The sequence below is a fragment of the Cariama cristata genome, unplaced genomic scaffold (assembly GCF_000690535.1).
Source record: "Cariama cristata isolate BGI_N322 unplaced genomic scaffold, ASM69053v1 scaffold8221, whole genome shotgun sequence".
NCBI classification, from domain to species: Eukaryota; Metazoa; Chordata; class Aves; order Cariamiformes; family Cariamidae; genus Cariama; species Cariama cristata.
In genome coordinates this window covers 226012-247675 of record NW_009598785.1, presented here as the reverse complement: position 1 = coordinate 247675, position 21664 = coordinate 226012, and the positions used below count along the sequence as shown (strand labels likewise).

The 21664-nt window shown below is 37.2% G+C and overlaps 1 protein-coding gene across 1 annotated transcript in view; it reads right to left on the bottom strand.

The window, feature by feature from the left end:
• SOX6 (SRY (sex determining region Y)-box 6) overlaps nt 1-21664 on the bottom strand; it is a gene marked incomplete at its 3' end in the record, with an annotated part of 172104 nt that overhangs the window by 63602 nt on the left and 86838 nt on the right. The window contains exon 5 of the mRNA XM_009709434.1: nt 21376-21444. Coding sequence (XP_009707736.1) covers nt 21376-21444 — 69 coding nt within the window. The remainder of the gene's footprint in view (nt 1-21375; nt 21445-21664) is intronic.

The following is a 21664-nucleotide window of genomic DNA, read 5'->3' as shown; positions in this document are numbered from 1 at the left end:
ACTGAACTCTATCCCCCATATTTCCTATCCAATTGCTCAGATTTTTAAGTATATTGAACAAAAACCTCAAACCTTTGCTTTTTGTGTCACTGGTACCTACTTGCTACAAATAACCAGCAACACCAGAACTATACATGCTGTTAAACTGTATTTTTAATCTTGTTTTTCTGGTGACATGTAGAAACCACATGAATCCCTCTCTTTCTCAAGTTTTTATTGTCACCAGCTATCCCCAATAAAAGCACAGGCTGACATAGTACAGCTGGTCAGAGTTTATGCAATGTGTATGTATGAAAGCAATAAGAATGTGACTAGATGTGCAGTTATACCACCCAGGATACCCAGAGTACCTGGTAGAACTAAACTGCTGGAATTTGGGGGTGATTGTATAAATTATTTATAGTTACTTTTTAAATTCAAGAAATAAATGATGTAATAAAGCTATTTTAAAATGAAAGATCATTAACAACAGATCTTTTCAGAACATCTCCACTGCATAGAGATTTCAGTTTCTTCAATATAATACTTAGATCTTTGATTACACTTTTGATTTTCAAAGTGCTTTTAAACAATGACTGAATTAAATAACTGTGCAATAACCATCTTTTCCATAACCATGGTTATGAATATTAACCCAATATTATTGCAAGAAAAAAATGAGAGGAGTAGAAAGAAGAAAACAAAGGAAAAAGGGCAGAATGAACTAATAGACAGAGGAAAGAGGATTTCTCAAAGACATCCAGTGTAGACAGAGATTTGTCATGCATATATATCTATTTCCCACCTTTGCACTGCACCTACCATGCAAATTTCTCACACTATTTTATCTAAAATTCACCTCCCATTAACTATATAATTAGTCAGAACAAACTCATGTTCTTGTAACCATACTCGCCAGTAAGAATTTCTCAGCATAAAGGAATGACCTATATAAATACTGTATTTTTTATTATTCAGAACTTTCTTAATTTTTGCAGTTTTTCTCACCACTCTGCTTAATATTTCTGGATGGTTTTTTTGCCAAAACAAATTCAATATCTTTGATGGTATGATGTGTGTATAATCCACTTGTGATTTTTCAGTTAAAGAAGCTATCCCAAACTCAAGGGTGTTAAAACTTTTTTCTACTGCTACTCCATATTTTCACTTATACCCCTGTGCATTCTCATATGCATTTTAAACACTTCTCTAAACCACCAATAATCCCTCTTTGAAGTACTGAATGGAAACCAAAAGATCAGACATTTTCAGTTCATGAGTTTTCTCCCACTACAGGAAGCACTCTGAGATCATAATTTGACAGAATTTTCCCTTGTCTTCCCATCTTGAATTGTTTTCCACAGCAAAATTTATTCCAAGTAGGCAGATTTCTTTTGGAGCTGCTATCAGATCACAGTTCATAGATCAACTGATGACAGTGAATATCTTCACTCCCTGTTTGCTTCTGGAATACCAACCATTAAAATGAAGAGTGACACAAGCAGTTTCACAAGTTCAAGGGCAAATATAGCCCAATGGATTTGTGACTTCTCTGTCTACTGAGGTGAAAGCTTCAACTGAAGCTTTTCCCGTGGTTGGGTTATACATAAGGACTCTGCCTATTTTGGATTCTCTCATTCAACAACAAACCGTCACATGGCAAATTTTTGTGTAAAGGTAGAGGTAAGAAACCCAACCTGTCTGAAGAAATCTGGGAAAAACCTTCAGCTCAGTCTTGCTGTCTGCTTTCACAAAGATTGTGGGAAACTTAGTTCTATCTGAAACGTCTATCTTTCTATCAAATTCAGCTGTAATCAACCAACAGGCTGAAATGTTGGGGGCATATGCACCTTCACACACACATGCAACATGGAGTTGCAATAAAGCTCATTTCCAGAGGCAATCAGGCTAACAATACAAATCTGACATCTTCCTTTTCTACTCAAATTGCAAAAGCGACAGCTCTAGAAAGGAAAGCTTTTTTGCTGTTGTTGCTGTGTACTACAACAAGGTCTCTTCACAGTACTGACTATAATGCCACAGATGACATTTGAAACAACAAATTTCACAAGGAAAAAGATCAGAGCTCCTACAGTCTTAAACTCTACTTCATTGTGCAGCTTGCACAACGCAACACCTCACTCCTCAAAATGGAAGGTCTTCCTGCCCCAGTGCTCCCTCGTCAATCCCTCTCCTTTCTCCTCCAAGGCACTCACTCCCATGCTTGCTTTCTTGCCAGCTCTGGTGCCCACTTTTCTGAGAACCTATTTTATTCACTAAACCAAGAGTGAATTGAATCACATAGCTACTGATCTCTTCGCTTTCTGCTGAGATGAATGGAGATTTCAGGAACTGTAGGGCTTCCTCTCATATTGAAAGATGGCTCTGATGTGTGAAGTATCAGTCCAGGAGCCACAGAAAATGTGAGACATGATAAATGAGTGAGTGCTGGGTAAAACAGTAATATACTATTTTAAGTCAGGCCTTGTTTAAATATGAGGGTTAAAATGTCCTACCATGCCTCTGTAAGACTGAGCCTATGCTCACATGTTTCTTACAGTCTCCTGGATTCAGAGTGCATCCAAACTATGTCTGGATCCCATGTCAGGAGGAGACTGGGCTTTGCTCTGTTCCTCACATCTAGGTTTTCCTTCCAAGAGAAGCCTGAGGAGCCGAGCAGGATGGAGGCCATGGTGCACACCAACACATTTCCCTCAGGGGATAACAACATCACCAGGCTGTGGGCAACACTTGCAGTTTAGGCACATAGATTGGATATAAATCCTGAAACAAGACTAGGAAGCCCATAAATTCAGCCAACAAGTGAGAGTCTAGAACTAACAGCCGAAGAGAAGAAGCAAATAAGTGGCTTCCTCTGAGGGTTACAATACAGTTTCTAAGATCCTTTCATGACGTTGTGTCCTTTTAAGCATCATAAAAAATAAAACAGATAGATCCCTGTCACCATTTCATTCACCCAGTTATTCCTTCAATTCACCACACTTTTCTCCTCTGATACTTCTGGCTAGGAAGTTTGCCCGGCTTCCCTAGTAGCAAGATCATTGAATGCAGGTGAGTCGTTACAAGGAACTGGACTGATGTGGTTATACAACTAGGAAGCCTTTTACATTAGAAACAGGATTGATAATAAACCTATCAATGAACATGTGGGGGAAAAAAAGTACAAACTGTAAGGAGAAAATTATGGGCCAGTGATAAAAGTTAATAGTGAAGTACTTGACAAAGTGCCAGACTTCGTCCAGATCCAGGTTATATCTCCTTGCTAAGATACACAAAACCAGCTTGGTGTATTTTAAGGCTAATTGTTTCTAGCTGTGAATTACTGAAAAATAATTTAAAATGTATGGATTGAATGTGAAGGCTACAGATCGCTCTCAAACCCTCTTACTTTAGTGATACCCTAACAACATAAAAGCACCTCTGTTGCTGGTATGTTGGTTAGAACACTTGTGCCCAGAGCATGGAGCAATATGAAAAGGGATAAATGAGCTGAAACTTATTTAAAAAAAATATCATTGAACTCCCTAATGCATCTAAACCTTAATTGTTTTAGTGGGTTCCATAAATGTAATTTAGATAGGACTATTGTCATCAAATTCATAGTATTGCCACCAGAAGTTCAGAAAGCATCAGTTTCACAGAACTTCTTGTGCATAAAAAGGAAGACATTTTAACTAAGCCTCAACAGTGCAAACATAACAAAGGGAAGAACCTGAGAGCCACAGCAGGTGACAGATTTGCTGTTTCTTTAGAGTAAAATCCTAGTAAGATCTTCCTTCAAATTGTGCAGCATATTCAAAGCAAATCGTTGAAACTTCAGACAAAATTCTAACTGGTGAATTTGCAGAAAATATGTAGGGTAAGATGAAATACATCACCAGAAATGAAATCTTTTCCTTTCTGTTTTCCCTGACATGTGTAGACCCTCTGCAAGAAGGAAAGAAGACATTATTTTGGTCCGTACCCAAGGCTCTGTTTCTGTGGGATGTGTGTGCATATCCACAACAAGTAGTTTGGTAAGCAACATCATTTATGAATGCTTGTTTCCCATGATTTTGCATGAGATGCAAACTCAGAGTTTTGCTTCTCTGCTGTGTATTAAATAATAAGCTATAAGTATAAGTATAAGTATAAGCTCAGATCAAAACTTTTCCTGAAGTTAGGGCATTTTAACATCTTTTTTCCAAGTACTTTCTTCATGTTCTAATATGAGGAGAGCTTAGACTAAAGCCTTTGCTTCCAGGGCAACCCAAAAGGGTTTGGTTTACCAGGGCCACTAACTTTTGTGAGACTTAAATGAATGTAATACCTTTTAGGCTTCTTCCTGTATCTCAAATGAAGTTACCTAACTACCTAATGTGTCCAAAAACTATTCATGTAGAATGCCGATAGGCAAACTGGCAGCACAGTTATTTAAAAATCCTTTCCTTAGGAAATCAGGGTAAAAAATGTTTTGGTTTTGGGGATTGTTTTTTTTTTTTCTTTAAAACTAAATGCTATGACAAACACAGGAAACAAACAGGCAGGTTGACTCTTTGAAATTTGCATTCATGACTACCGTTTCATGAAAGTAAGCTGCAAAATAGTAATAAACCTCCCACAAGACAAAGGCAGCTGTTTGTAAATATAGAAAAAGATCTAAGAAGTGAGGAGAAGCGTAACACCAAGTCAAAGCATTTAGGTAGCAAGAATGTGAGAGAGAAATGTTTTTTATTCCTCCTTTCTTTAGTAGACTGATACGCTACTTTTACATGATTAACATTTCATTCTGGTAACCAGAGAACAATGTAGCAAAGGAATAAAAGTTCATTCTTAGCTGGAAACAGTGAGCATGAGTTCACCTTCTTTTTTTCTATGGTAAAAAAAGCCAAGTACTGTGGAGTCATGGCATTAATATTCTCCACAGCTCTTCACAAAAGCCTCAGTGAAATCTGGGTCCTGTCATAGCATGATAAGATGATAATCTGTGGAGGACCTTCCCTTCTGATTAGGAGGTGCTTTCAGTTCAGATGGAAAGAAAGTCTCTTGGTAAGGAACCCCACCTCCTCCAGAAAATGGAAACAAATCTTTAGAGAAAGGCTTAGTCAGAATGTGCATGGAATCCAGGTTAAACCATTTTCCCTGAGCCTTATGACAGTACCAAATGCCCCTGCATATATGTAGCTCCTTAACTTCATCCAAAGCACACTTTTAATCCAGGCAAGATTTCAGCCTGCAATACAGGCCTTCATAGCATTAACATCTGAATGTTCCTGGAAGCTGCAGTTCATCAAGTGTTATATACTTTGTCATCTCTAGGGAGAAAGGAAATAAATGGGTGACTCAGCCTGGATGGCTGTAAATCTATTACCAGGATGAAGGCAGAGTTACTGCTTCTATTCTGTGGAGTTACTTCTGATTTGCACAGAGGTAAGTAGGATCTGGGTCAGGTTGGTGACTTCTAACCAATCAGAATTCCTCTACTTAATGAAAAGAAATGTAAGTTTATTTACTTAATAATGACTTTAAAAAAAACCAAACAAACCTCTTAACAAATTCTGAGGAAGTTTTGCACTCCTTCCTGTCACTATTATTCCCTTCTTCAGCGTGAAAAAGCAAAGCCTTGAAAGGAAAGAGTAGACAAACCAAGAGTCCTACATCCTATTCCAGTGATCCATTGTCCATTCCATTCCTCTCAGAAAGAAAGAATGGATATTTTTCATTTAAAATAGTACCTTTGAAATCCTTAATTCCTCATATTGCTAGAGCACTGTCTACTCAGGGATGTTTTAAAGCATTTAAAAGTTTGCAAGTAGTTTCATTCTTAGCATTCTGCAACCTGTAGTTTGTACATTCACCATCTTCCTAGGGTACAATGGAAGCTCAAAGAATAAAACCTGATTATTTGCTCTGTTAATTCTATGAGAATACCTATTTGTGTTGCCTAGATTATGTAGTGGATCAGAAATACTGAAATTAAAAAAAAAATTATTTCTCTAATACTTTTTGAACTACAATTTTTTAATGTAGGTCTGAGAAACTATAGGCTTCACCTGAAATTTCCAAAACAATTCTGATAATTATAATCATTATATTTGAAATACAATAATAATAATCATACGACAATATATTGGTTCTAAAGGTGGCCCTTTGAAGTAGAAATTTAAAATAAGGTTGTCATACAAAAATTACATGGCAAAAAAGCCATGCAAGGAAAGACAAAACATTCCTTAGTTTACCATCCTAGCCTTGGAAAGATTGTGTCTTGCTTCCAAAGCTGAATATATAACTCGATGAAGAAAACAGTCAAATTTGGTTGGTTCAGTTTTGATTTGGAATGGCCTGATTACCAACCTACAACACTGTTACTGAAAAAGAAAAAACACCACCACACACACAGAGAAAAAAACAACCCAAAAAAAACCCAACATATCCTATCACAAAAAAAAAAAACCAAACCCATAAAGTGTGTATGAAGGATCCAATTCAAAAAACTGTATCTGTAACATTAGACAGTAAGTAATCTCACAAAGATTTCATAGGACCTATGCCAAAGGGGTAATGTCTAACATTACCTCTGCAAACTCTCTATATTATGTTAAGCAGCACTCCATTAGATGCTTCAGTTTCAACTTTTCTAAATTTTATCCCTTTCACATTCAAAGGCTCGCCTTGATCCAAAAAGCAAGCCGCTTCTACTGAGGTCACTCTATAATTGCTGCCGTTGTCCCAGTTTTCACAAATGTGCATGCACCATGTCCTAAGCATAGGCTACGAGCTTGGATGCACACAGTCCAAAAGCCTTCTCCTATGCCGCGTTGAAGCCTGTTCAGCCCATGGCTCCACAGAGCAATGGGAGAAGACTTTTTTCCACCTGTTTGGGTTCTGATTTTAAGAGGATCAGTATGTTCAGATCGAGAGAATCAAATGGGCTACCTGTTTCACAAGAAAGTTTCCTGTTTGTTTCAGAATAGGAAATAAGCCTGAAACCACGTAGTATTTCTTGACAAAGTGGTTTGCTAATGGTGACCACAACATTTTCAAACCTGTTGCACTGGAGTTGCTCATCTTTCTCTCAAGGTAACAACAGAGTCTGGCAACCCTGTCCAAAGAAAATAACTGTGTTTTCCACACTTTAAAAAAAAATTACATCACACTGTTAAATGATTGGCCTATTCTCCACTGGCCAACTGCCAGTAACACAGGAGTGACCCAAGCCTTACTTTAGAAAAGGAGGGGAAAAGTCCTACTTCTTGTATGGAGTAGCGTCACTAGACTACTTGAAAGACTACTTGAAAGGCACCATAGAGGTCTCCTGGGTCTAAATACATCTTTAAATATGTAGTGAGAGGCTTATAAAAAGCATACCACACTGGACATGTAATTAAGTAAATATTAACATGCTTTATGTATGCTGAACCATTTATCTGGACAATATTAATTATCATATTTACATGGATGCAGTAAGCACTGACGACAGCTCCTACTACTATATGTGAGACAAGGAAAGACTGAGAAAGAAGAGAGAGACATTAGAGAAGCAATTTCTCTGCACCTTTTGGAAAAAAAAAAAAGTAAAAATCTTTCCATGAGCTTAAGAGATGATGATTTTCATTGCAGGCCCAAAATAAAATGAACACATTTCTTATTTTATTTTTGGTTAGCAGGACCTTTAAAATAGCTATTTCACAAAGAGAAATAACACCTTTGTAATTTCAATGTACGTTTATGCAAAATGAAAGTGACAGTTCCGTGTTAATAAACCTTGCTCAGGAAAAAAAAAAAAAAAAAATTAAAAAAAATCAGTTGCTGAACTATGGTGAGTAATTAGCCCCTTAGCATCCCCTTCCTCCAGGAATGCTTCCTCCTGAGCTGGCTCTTTTAAATAGCTCCAGTCCTGGCTGCCTTTGTTGAGCTTGAAAATTGTGCACATATGAGAGAAATTAAGCCCTCATTTAACAGGGACACATGCCTGTCAAGTCCAGAGGAACAAGGGCTGGTCCCTGGGGGCTACTCAGCTCCCTGAGGCTGCCACTCATTCTGTTAGCAACGCTTACCCTTTACAGATTGTGTATAAAACCCAGTAAATCATTTCATCTGCTCTGGTTAATATACATACGACTCTGGGACTTTCTTCAAAGTATTTTTTTCTATCGCTTGCAACTCCATTCATTTATTAAGAGGTTACCTATGTTTGCCAGAGTGTAGCCAGGTTTTTACCTTTATGTAATAATATTAATGTCTGTGAAGTAAACCTGAAACATTTACTGTCAGAAATAAGGACATTTGATGCTACATCTATTTCACACAGGAAATGTTTTATTACTCTTTAATGGTCAATAACCATCAGTGTCTATTGTATAAATTACCAATATGTTCTATTCCTCCTAAAGTTACATGTGAAATGTATGCATATTTCAACTGATAGTAAAACAACAGGGTAAATAAAGTGACAGATGTGTAGCCTTGCCTAGGAAGAGAGTCTGTTCTCGATTAAAACAAACCAAACAGTAAAGTAATATAATGAGGAAATTATTTTAGTTTTGTTCTTTACAAAGTGTTATCACAAAGATGCATCTATACAATCCTGGATAAAACAAAGAAAAAGGACTCTGATGATAAAAAAAAATTAATTGCACAAAGTGATAACGGAAGTAAACACATGCAAGACGAAAATATTCATACACAATATATCAGCTACCTCCAACTGCTCTACGGTGGATGGGCACAATTATCCCCAAATATAAATGCACACACAGAGTAGAGGAATATTTTACAGTGAACAAAAAAAAGCAAAATGAAATGCTGTCATTTCCACGTGAGCTCTTTTTGTTTTCAAAAAGAGGGCCTAATTCTGTACTTCTAGTATTAGACTGACATAAGTGGAAAGCACATGAACACCACCAGCTGAGGAAATGGCACCCTGCACTGCTTTCAATGAAGCAAAACTCTCACTAAGTTGAGCATGAGTTTTTCCTTATACTTGAGTGTAGGATTAAGCCAATGAAGACAAGTTAGTGGTGTAGAATGACAACAAATTAAAGTGCAGAGTCATATCTTCTTTCCCCAAAATGGCGAAAGCGGTATTTCAATGCCTGCTATTAACAGGGATCTTTTTTGTTTTGTCCACTCTGCAATTTTTAACTAACACATTGAAAGCATGCCATTTCTCAAGCAACAATATTATGCTTTGTATTTAAAACCACAAAATAAAGAGGGCTGACTGTTCTGACAGCTTTAATCCTGATGATACTGGGAGCTCCAAGTAAAAAAAAACTGGTACAGCATGGAGTTTTCCCTGCTCAGCAGGCAGAGAAAAAGCAGTTCTGGATTTGATAAGTAAAACCAGATATAGTCAATGGTTATGTGCTAAAGCCTTGCAATTAATGGGAAACATCAACGGTCCAATGAACTTGTGTATCAGTGAGGTCTTTGAGAAGGTCTTTCCTCCCATCTTATTAAAAACTCATCTACTGTACAAGTCATGACTCTTTTTGTGTAAAGAATTGTGCGTGCTCCACTGTCATCAGAGGGGAAAAGAGATAAGGTATCAAGACTCCAGGTCCCATTTATATATTGAAAAAAAAAAAACCAAAACACGCATGTTGTTATTATCGATATTTTTCACTGCAAATTTATGTCAGTGTAACAATGAAAAATGCCTGACAGGATCATGACCTCAATATGAGGTGCTTTACAAATACAAAGATGTGGTCTCTTGTCTTGAAAGATCTGACAGTCACAAGAAACTATTGTAATAGTAGTTCATCCTAGTTAAAGATAGCAACCACAGTTAAAAAACATCCAACCTTAGATTATAATCAAAGGCTACAATTCCGTGTATATTAAAACCAATATATTAACAAATTACCTTATGAGATCAAATTATTGTAAAGAAAACATGATACTGTCACACCATGCCCCTGCAACCCTAAAAGTGGCAGAACTGCAATAAATAACCTATTTCTTAGGAATAAAAAAACCTGTACAATGCAATGCACATATCTACATGGTTCAACTTAATAGGGAGTTGCAGCTTCTCTTCCACCATATATACATTAAATGCATTTCTGAATAATTAACTGAACAGAAATCAAAAAGGTAAGAGACTAGGTCTGCTATGCAGTCGTAACAGCAAGGAATAATTCTGAAAGTGTAATTAAATGAAAAGTAAGCCCTTATCAGTAAAAACAAGTTTGTCATAAAAGTAGTTGGCATTTGGAAAGAGTCTGACTAAACCTGATTTGTGTGAGTAAAGATTGGGTCCAAATTCAAATCCCGGGTCCAAAAGTCATCAAAGACTTTCATTTTAGCAGAATTTGGTTCATTCCTCAATACCCATATTGGATTTACCTGGTTAACAAAAGATCAGTTTTTAGAGCAGGCCATAAGCAAGCATTACCCAGGCTGGTTTTTTCCCTGTGAGCAAAAATGATCAGAAACTGAGCCACTTTATCCACCTACTCTTTACAAATCAAAATGCAAAATGTTGCCGTGAAAACAAGGGAGAATATGCAAAGGTGTTATATGCTATGTATGCCACTGACATAATACTTTAATAGGATATGCTGTAATTTCCTGCAATTAATATCTTCGCAGAGCTATAAAGGCTTTTTTCCAAAATTATACCATTGCGTTTACAACACTAAAATTAATGTTGTGTCAACCTTTCCATTATAAGCCCCCTTTTTCAGAGGTTTATAACTTGGCTGTAAAAATATATTCTGGCCTAAAATGTGGCATGCAAGATCTCCATTTAGAAGCAGCCATTTTGATTAAATAAAAAAAATATTATTTAATGGTTGTTTCAAGTAAGCCTTTCTAATGCCCTACAAAATGTGCAAGGGACCGCCAAGTAATCAAGGCATTCTTCAAACAAAAAATTATTTTCTCTCCACAGTAAGCCACTGTTCAAAGAATGTCTCACAGCCATGGAAGTTGCTCCACATCTGTAAGGAAAATACATGGATTTGGGAAACTACGGACTTCATCAGTGAGAGCAGTCTGTCCACTTGCCTCTGTCTGTATGACAATGGCTATACTTCTGGTCAGCAGCTCAATCAACGGGAGACTCAAGTTAGCTGAAATAATTTGAGGCAGGGGAGTGGGTGAGAGGAACAAATATTTCACTGTTCGGCTGAAGTGGATTCACTCTGGCTAAAAGCTCCATCAGAGTAAGTTAAGGTAAGTGATAAGTTGACAGAAAGTCATGATAGAAAAGACAATCGAGATGTTAGAGAACCACCCTATGAATTCTGAAACCACAGATTTCAGGTCTGTCAAATTTCATATAAGAACTGGATCAAGTCACTTAGGAAATTTAACTTAGGTGCTTAAATTAGGAACCTTGTTGTCTAATCAACAGAAGGTAATTCACAGCACCTGGACTGCTTTATATATGGAGCCAAAAGTCCTAATTCAGTCACCCAAATTGGATATCTAAAATTAGATGCCCCCAAATATCTATATGCTTTTTATTCTGCCTCAAAAGAGTGTTGTGAGGATAATACACTTCAGCTTATGAGACACTCAGATATGCAGTTACAGAGGAGATGAGTATCCTGAAATTATATTACCAATAAAATCCAATGAGATGGAAAAGGCAAAGCTAGAAATGTGATAGTAGACTTCTTCATACAAATCAATCGTCAGAGAAAAAAACAACTGCCATACCTCCTCCTCTGAGAAAAGTTTGTTTCTATATTTATATTATATAAATTGCTTTGTTAAATAAGGAATCTTAGTCTGTGCTTAGGCTATTAGATATACATTGCACTATTAACTTTATTTTGCTACCTGTAGCAAGTACCCACCCTACTCATTTACCTGATCTAGATTTTAAACTATATGTTGCTCCAACTGGTTAACCTCTCATTTACAGAATAAAAATTATTAATACATTACTTTAAAAGAAAGTTCCCTAACCCAGAAGTGCCCTTCCATACTGTGGGGCGGTGATGTATCTCAAGATGGATTTCACACTTCACCATTGACCTTGAATTTCTTTGCTTTTATTATTTAGTGTTACAACTTTAATGTTTTCTTAACATACTGTCATTTTGGGTGGGTGAATAAGATTAATTCAGCATTTCATAATGCACCATTGTATACCGTTTACATAATTTGTTTTCTTTTTATTGAATGATTACAAACTTCAATTTAATAACATTTTGTGGGAGTTACTGCATGTGAATTAAGTGTGGCGATGTCAGTGCATCCCTCTGGAATTTAAAAGATATTTCACTGTGTTATATCATGTGCTGCACAGTATATCAATTTTTATTTCCCATCCCTCAAGTATGGAATGCACGCTGTGTAACTTCTTAGATTCTCAATATAGACATTAATTTACCCAAGCTGTGTAAATGCCCAACTTGCTGAAGATGATATATACAAGATTTATATAAAATATTAGTTCTTTCAAACAAGCAAAAGCCTTGCATACAACACAAGCCACTATTTTATCTAATTATTTAGGGAGACGGGGTTCTAATGTAACAGACAAAAGGAAAGAGGGTGTAAACTGCAGTGATAAACCAACTTTTCGTTACTTTAACAACTTTAAAAATAGGTAAATTCCAGGCAAGGCCATTCACCTTTCCTTCAGAGCTGTGCTTTGACATTTTTGCGAGTCTCTGGATTAGCTGGTTGTGTAAGACAGCAAATATTAGAAATATTAATTCACTTTACTTTTACATATATGCCATCAAATGTATACCAAATGTTAAACAGCATCTGGTTTGCTCATTTACCGGTTTGCACATACTACTACTTTCTTTATGTGAATTCATAACTCCTGAGTGCATTCAGAAAGCAATGAACAACTTCTTTGCTGTCATGACATTAATTATATTTAAAATAAGTTTTTATGCTCAAATTGATTCAGTAATACACTTGCATTCAGGAGCATTCCCACAATTACAACTAAAAAACATTTTGATTCTTTAGGTCAAGATTTAGTCCATCTGGTAAATCTAAGATTTTACTGTGAGATTTCAAGAAGTACTTTACAATTTATTTGCTAAATGCTTTTAGCCTTTTTATGTGGGGCTGTACTTCATCATTTTCCTCCAAATACCTGCTTCTGCAGACAGAAATTTTGACCTCTGATATCATCACATTCCAGTCTTGCCTGTATATCTGAATATCTCCATAAATCAAGTCATTTCAATACTAACATTTATTAACTGTTTTCTTTAGTCACTATCTCCTGTTGAGTGTGTCAAATAGTGTGGTTTGGTTGGGGTTTTTTTTCCAAAAAAAAAAAAAAGTACTGCAAATCCTGATTGTTTCCCCTCTTGGCCATCACATGGTTTTCAATCACAAAAATCATCACTGAAAAAGTAACTAATTAGAAATGAAAGGCCAATACCTTAGGCAGTTTCTGTCAGTCCTGGGATATGTTTCAATGCAACCCTGATGTAAGACCTGAAAAAGAGCTGGTGTGCCCAAAAGATTGCCTGTTTTTTCCAGCTACATCTATTTGTCTAATAAAACAAATTACATCCCCTAAAACCCTTGCCTCATTTATATCTTTGATATTCCAACCACAATACTAATATTCTAAGTCCTTCCTCATATGAGGTGCCCAATTCTGCAAAGTCTACTTATGTGAGTGACACTTAGATACACAAATCATCAAATACTGGTTATGCAAGTATTACTCAGGCAAATAAGACTTCACAGGATCAGCCCTGTGGGTAGGCTGCCAGTTGGCTCCATTTCTGCTCCCAGTTATCCATTTTAGTTTGTGCACATGCCACTTAGGAAGGAAACTGGTTTTCAGTGCCGGAGCAAACAGTGCATTATTATTGCATTATTCCAAAGATTGCAATATCGCAAAGATTACATTATGCAGACTGACTAGAGGGGATGATGCAGACCTGTACTACCAGAGGAATAGCACCAGTGAGGTCCAGAGGGGCATAACCTCTGACAAACTCTTTGGGAGCTAGACCAGGGTGTCTGGATCAGAAAGCATGTCGCTCCCCGCTTGGTTGGAACAGTCAGGCCACCAGCTGAGAGTGACCCCTGGACAGCAGTACAGGTGGGCAGCAAATATTTCCTTGATCCTCTGCTGTTATTCAGGAGCTGGTTATAATCTGCCCCTAAATTAACAGGGCTCAAATCTGAGGCCCTTCTGTAAGCAAAGGCTGTAGAACGAGTGTTCGGGCTCAATAGAATCAATGAGATTTTAGCCCCTGGCTTTGACGGAGGCACGGCTGCAAACAAGCCCTTAAGCCACCGGCGAGATTGTGACGCAGCACGCCCAGAGCGAACGAAAGCAGCAGTACTTGAACTGGGGATGCCTGTGCCTTCATTTCCAATTTTAAAACACACATGGTAGAGGGAGAGTGGGAAGGCAGCTACTATCACTTTCCGCACCAACATGAGCCTGAGAAACAATGACATTTACTTTGGTTTAACTAATTTCCACACATCAGATCATGTTCGGCACCCGTGTGCCAAAGTCCTATTCTTCAAGTCTGTTGAAATACCACTTTCCGAAACATGTGTGCTAACATTTGGCCAACACCACCACAAGATCATTTTATTAACTTGTAGCTCATTTCATAGACTGCTGCTCATGTTGCTAACATATGCTATTCTACCATTTACTGCTCTATAATTAGAGAAGTCATATGAAAGAGATACACAAGGCTTAATTTTTGCATTAAATACAATTTGTTTAGACTCGGGTAGGCGAAATAAAGCTATTTAAAAGAAAAAAACCAAACATATAGTGAATTAGAAAACTGCAAGACAGCTAATTTAACTCTTAGAAGGTCACAGTAAAAATTTTAAAACCCCCAACCCCCCACCTCAAGACTGCATTCAGTTTTAAGCATTGTGTTAAGAGCTAAATCCAGAACTAGTTTCTGCTTGGTTTCCAGGGGCTGAGGGCCTCAGGGGCAGAGCAGCTAGCAGGATCCTTGCAAATGGGGGACCAAGGTGCAAGACCAGAAGCTTAGGAGTAGCACAGGAGGGGCGAATCTTTAACACAGTGTCTCTTTTTGCTTAGGCCACCACCATGCTGTCATACCAAAGCATTGTTAGAATGGAACAGGCTGAATAAAGGATAGGGAGCATGGCCGGAATATTTATTAAAGCCTTGAGAAAGTAAGGATCCCACATCACTTCTTTTTCCACACAGCTGACAGAAAATTCCAAGCCAGCCAGCCACCAAGTTGGCTTTTGTTGGAAAAAGCTGGCCTGTAATAGACCTTTTGCTTGGGTAACTATCAAATAAGGACTTTAGAACTCATTAATAAGCTCCTATGTAATAATAAATAAAATATGAAACATTTGACTTTTATGTTTAGCGTATTTGTCTTTCCTCCACGGGATCAGTTTCCATTGTCGCTAAGCAAGTTATGAGCTGGACAGAAGTGGTGATGTCACGCCTGCAGCAGAGCCCCAAGAATTTGAATCAATGATTTAGCGGCCAGCTACAAGTTACAGGTGCACAACAGCACTTCTCTCTTCCATGTGCACACAACTGCATTGCAGAAGGGAGTTAGACAGACATTTTATTTTTCTAAATACTGAACTGTTTTAGAGAAGGGAGAAGGGAAGAGAAGGGAGAAGGGAAGGGAAGCTACTGATGACAGCTGGGAACCAATTCATAAGCAAACTTGAATTTAAGGTAAACATATCCTTTCTACTGTAAATTAATAAACTGCAGCTATAGTTTATTAAGCCACCATAATAATTTACGTTTCTACTGCCATAATCTTGACTGCTTATGAATTACAGTAGTTTTACCTGTTCTTTAATCCAGAAACATCATTATTAAAATGTTTGATGCAGGCTACAGTGCATCTATCATTACTTGTAAAAGTTAATTAGATTAGATAAAAGAAATAATTAGATTTGCATTTTTATCCTGGTTTTAAACTTCCAAAGAAGATCACAACAGTGTGCCTGTGGGCAATTAAAACCAGCATACAGCAGTGAAATATAAAGGCAAAAAAGGTCTGTTTTTCTTGGCTAATTCATGATTGAAGATACAATTACAAAATATTTTAAGGATTTGCTGAAGCTGGGGGCTATTCCTAGACTTCTAAGCTTTGTTTATAATTCTCACTCTCTTTCAAGGGAGTATCTGATCTGCGTACCCTGCCAATAGAAGTATCAAATTGCTTTCAATGGCTTTATTTGGTCCTGTTCAGAGCTTGCTGGAAGGGGATCAGTTTCATGATCAATAACAAAAAAAAAAAGAAAAGAAAAAAAGGTGGGGGGAGTATTCCCTAGTGCCAGAACAGTAGCACTGCAATTGCTTTTTGCTTGTCAATGCTAAATACAGTTTACAAAGAGAGACAACCTCAGAGAGCGTAACTGAACTGCCAATGACGAGATCCCAGCTTGTGCGTTTTCAGCAAGCTCACTGCAAGGAGCTTTAACCTGTCTCCAAAAGGCAATAAATGAAAGGTTTGGCTCTTAAAATTGGAGGTCAGTTACATACTTAATGATGAAGCATATCTTTAAATCTATTTCTACTATTATTATCCCAGCAAAAAATTAATTAACCAGGTCAGGGAGGCTATGAAGGCTAATGTGGAATGTAATTATTCCTGATCTTTAGACATGTACTTCACATAAAGAGATAGTCCTTATTCAGCTCACCAGGTACCTGAATTGTCAGTAGTTAATCATGGATAAGAAGAGAGACACATTGGTTCAGCCTCTTAAGTTTTAAGTACGATTCAAATTATTCCGATTCAAGGACAGTTTAAATAGTTGTAATTTTTATATTATTCTTCTGTTTGTTTACTATCACAGTAATCATGTTCACTCTTTTTGAATGAAACAGAAAATGCAAGAACATTAATATGAAACTACAACAGCATGAATGTATAGATTAAAACTAGAAAAAAATTACTATTAGGAATAATTTCTCGTGGCTGAATTAAAACAGAATACTTGTAAGAGCAGAGCAAGCCAGTTTTTCTATGCAATGGAAATGATACTGACTCAAACAGAAAATGAAATGCTCTGCAATGGCATTGAGCAAAGTACAGAGGAATAAGGTGAAGAGAAATGGATGAAAGCAGTTTGGATAAGCTGTCATTGTAATACCCATGGCAAGTTTTGCAGAAGAGCTCAACAACCAGTGTCTCTTTTAAAGATTTCAGCCACAGTTTAGGGCTCACCGTAACAACACTTGCCCACAAGAGAAGGAAAGTCCTCAAACTTCCATCCCTTATATCCACACACACACCTCTGGAGGGATATCCTGGAGCAACACACTCCAAGCATCAGTGGGACCCAACCCCCTTCCTCAGCTGGACATGGTGGGGCCAGAAGCAGTGCCCAAGCCTCGTTCTGAAAAGACTGAATTCTGGCAACGAGGCACGGAATTCACAGGGATTTCAGGGCCTTAAGCAGTTCTCAAGGTTGGAACCACTCTACAGATGCAAGCCTTCCCTTCTTCCAAGGTACGAAATGTGCCACCAAACTCCTCCTTTAAACAGCTTTTTCCCTTATCACTAGAGGTTTTCGCTTTCACAGCACAGGCTGAGAGATCTCCTTGAAATACCCTCATTTTGTCCCTTCTACTTTAAGAATGAATATTTGTTACTAAACAAAAAAGAAAGTTATTTTTAAAAATCTGAATCAACCTGGCGACTCATCTGTGAGCTCCTCATTGCCCTACAGTATTTTCCCAACTTTATTTCCATTAAAAGCAATGATTTCTCTGCACAGCTTTGCAGAACTAAGAACTTAATTTGGCGTATTAGTTTTCCTCCCATCTCTCTGGACTCCTCTGTAGAAGACTGTTTATGAACATGATGAACATTTGAGCTGAAAAGTAATAATACACTGCATTTATTTGAAAATTTTCATTTAAGATTCTCAGAACATTACGTTTGAATTGAGGAACAGGAAACAATTTGCCAAATTTCAGATAACCAGAGACAGAACTGAGAACAACTCCAGATTCCCACTCCCTTTAGCCAACAGACAAAACTGCTTTCCCCAAAATGCACACCCTGAAAGTAACATTACCTTCACTTGGAAAACATGAGGCGATTATGCAGAACATTTAATGACCTCAGTACTCTTGAAATATCTATGCTGTTTTCATATGCTAAGCCTAGCTAATGTCCTCTTTGCTCATAGATTGTTGACAAAGTTTTCGATGTATAAAAACTCGAGTAAGGTGCTCCAGTAAATGGTCTTAAAAACTAAACCAAACAAAAAAAAAACCAACTAAATGAAATAAGGTGTTAAAATGATTAGAGAAACAAATAATGTACATTACAATGTAAATAATAAATATCAAATAATGAAAATTCTCAGAAATTAACCCAATGGGTATCCAGGGAAAGATGTGTTTTATTTAATACGGATTATTTCCACTTTTATATGTATTTAACAGAAATCTTCTAAGCTGCATCTGAAGTAATTTGTAATTGTTTAAATGGTTAAATAAATTGGATGCACCTATTCACAGAAATTATTGTTTAAGAATTAACACTGTATCTCAGAAGACGACAGTGGTACACTGTGTGTCTCATGATGAAAACATTGCATCAGTAGTGCCCCACTCCTGCATCCTAGAGAACATACCGTACTTATTTCAAGTAGCTGTGCCATGAATAGGCCCACACTCAGATGGAACTGGCACCTGTGCTACTTAGCTTTTGTAATCTCTTCAAAAGGGGAGTGGCAGGGAAGAGTACTATTGTTTTTACATGCATACAAAGTATAGATAAGAATCCACACCATTTTATGTAAGTAATCGCTGTTTCCTGAAAACGGTTGCTCAAGAATGTCTTTAAACAAATGCACCTTCTGAATAAAACCCAGTAAGTTATTGAGGACGCAGTTCTGAACTGTACCAAGCCCCAAAACTAAACTGAGAACGTAAACATTTCTTAGGAAATTGTTTTTTCCCCTCAAGCCATCTCATCTCACTTCAGACCTCTCTACACTACAGGCATCGGCATGTGTATCCTTTATAGTTAATGGAGAGAAACAGCCATTTTAGGGAACAATTAATCTGACATATTTTAAATGTCTACTTTAGGCCAAGATGAATTGCATCCTAAAACTATTCACTCGTCTTCTCTCTGTTCATTATAAAAAACAATCTGGATAATTAATTGAGACAGAGCCTACACTGCAGTTACCTACTTCTGATCCGATGAATTCCACCCAGAGTCACCGGTGCGACTTCAGAATTGGTGTTGAGGTTTCCTGGGAAGATGTTGGGAGGGGACCTGGGAGAACCAGCACAGCACAGCACTACACCTCCCACCTGCCTCCTGGTTTACCTCCATCCCACCTACAGCCCTTAAGGAGCTTACATGTCTCAACAAACCGCAACACTCGTAATCAATTCGATAGCAACAAACTATTACAAACTGCAGAGGCAACTTAGCAACTAACTTCTCTCCCAAGCAACTTCTGGCTAGCAAACCTGCCACAGAATTAAGAAGAAACAAATAAACAAAGAAGAACCACTTGGCTCACAAGCAAATGGACTATGTAAACTGGTGTTCAGCCTAGGAAACAATCTCCTAACAAACTTTTTTTCAGTAATCTCCTCGAAAGATCAATGTATGTTGGAGATGGCATCTGCCCAATGTGCCTAGTGCTTCATATAGGAGCCTACAATGTTCCTTGGGCAATGAGATGCCCATTACCAATCTGGCTAACCAGCTGGGAGAGGAAACAGTCCTCACTGCCTCAAATACTGATTAGATTCATGTAAATACAAAGATAAATAAAGAGGACAAACTGCTGAGGATCTACAGAATGAGTAGCTTATATTGGCAAGAATTTTGCAACAAATATAGGGAAGAATGACCAAGAAATAATTTAGTTCACATGAACAGAACAATCATTAAAATACTTCTTTGCATATACATCTAGGAAAGGACGGGAAAAAAAACTTGTGGAGGGTTCAGAACTATGTAAGAGGGAAATCGGCAGTGAACAAGAAAATGAACCTGCAACCTATTCTAAAATGAACCTGTGACTTATTCTAAGACCGCTTTTCTCTGGAGTCACTGGAAGGGTAAAGCTACTGGAAAGTATTGAGTGAACTGAAACATAAAGTACCTTTGAACTTTTTACTGCAGAGCAGGATTCTTCCCAATAAAACATACCCACATTCTCCAAACAGGAACAAAAATTACCTGGTCATGATTCTGCTTTCTGAATCCTAATTTTAAAAGGAATTTTTAAAAATTAGAAATTTCTCATGCAAATAACTGTCCTGTTTAGCAGACTCAGCTATGTTTCAGTCTTGGCTTTTATGCCAAGTAAAGATTTTTTTTATATGATTCTTTGTTTTCTGAAGCCAGACTTGGAAATAACACTTAGAGAAGATGATGTATCTTTTCCTTTCACTACTCTTACATCTCTTTCATCCTTTCTGTACACCTAATATGACCACGCATTCTTCCAACAGGCAATGACAATAATGGCATTTTAAAGTTCTCTCAGCCCAGGTATCAACACATTTATATATGTTAATTAAATTCCTTAAAGTGTAACTGAAACTTCATTACAACATTGGCAAAAGCATTTACAAGCATTCCTTTGGGATGACTGAAGGAAGAACTTCTGTTTTGGCATCTAGTAACATGGTAATCAGTTGATTAAAGAAAAAAACCTGATAGTCCAAGCTTATAAGAAATGATTGGCAGCACAATCATCTGTCAGACCAACCCAAAACATTTAAATCAAACAACAGGCCCATGGAAATGCTTTCAAAAAAAAAAAAAAAGGGGGAAGCAGAGAAGGTACTACAGTCACACATCAGCAATGCCTTTACCTACATGTCACTCCTTACCTGCATATATTTGCACAAAATTAAACCAGGTTCTGAGTTCAAGTACAGGTAATTGAATACCTCCAGAACACTTCCAGACCCATGAAGGTACAGTTACTCCAAAGGTACATGGGACACATATACCTGTGGGTCTTCATACACGAGCAGCCTGGTCCCAGGGACTTAGTACTGTCTCAGTGTCTATTATCCTATTCCATAGCTGTTTGCTTTAGTTAAAGAAATGGAAAACATTCTTCTAACCTTCTTACAAAGCCAATTTTGCCATTGTAGAATAAGGAATTCTATAAACAATGATGAGACTCTGCTTTTACTTCACACAATACAAGTCAAACTGATTGCAGATCTCAGAATTAAATGACAAGATTTAAGAAATACTTTGTAACTTTCAGAAGAAAACGCTGCTTATTAAAGAAAAGCTCTTTCCACCAAAAAGATGTTTGACAATAGTTTTCTAAGACACAAAGATTCTCCATAAAAAGCATCTTTACTGAGGCTTGTTAGTAAAGCATGTGGCTGCTTTATTTTAGATCCTTCCTTCTCCATAAATGGAATTTAAGTATAATCAGAAGAGAGCAATAAAACACACTGACCTGAATTTGCTGCTGCAGTAGATTGATTTTGTGCTGCTGTTGCAGAAGTTGCTGCTGTTGTCTTGCAATCTGTTAGAAATAAAATTTCCATTAAATTAAAACAGTAATATTGAAACTTCAATACTATTGAGTGAAAAACATCTTATTAGTTATTCTTTATTATATTTTTATTAAGCATCATTTATTTTTTAAATATATGAAGGATATTTTAGAGGTAACTGTATATGTGACGTAAACATTTTAAATTTAAATGCAACATAAAAATCTAGTTAGCCAGTAAGAAATATGT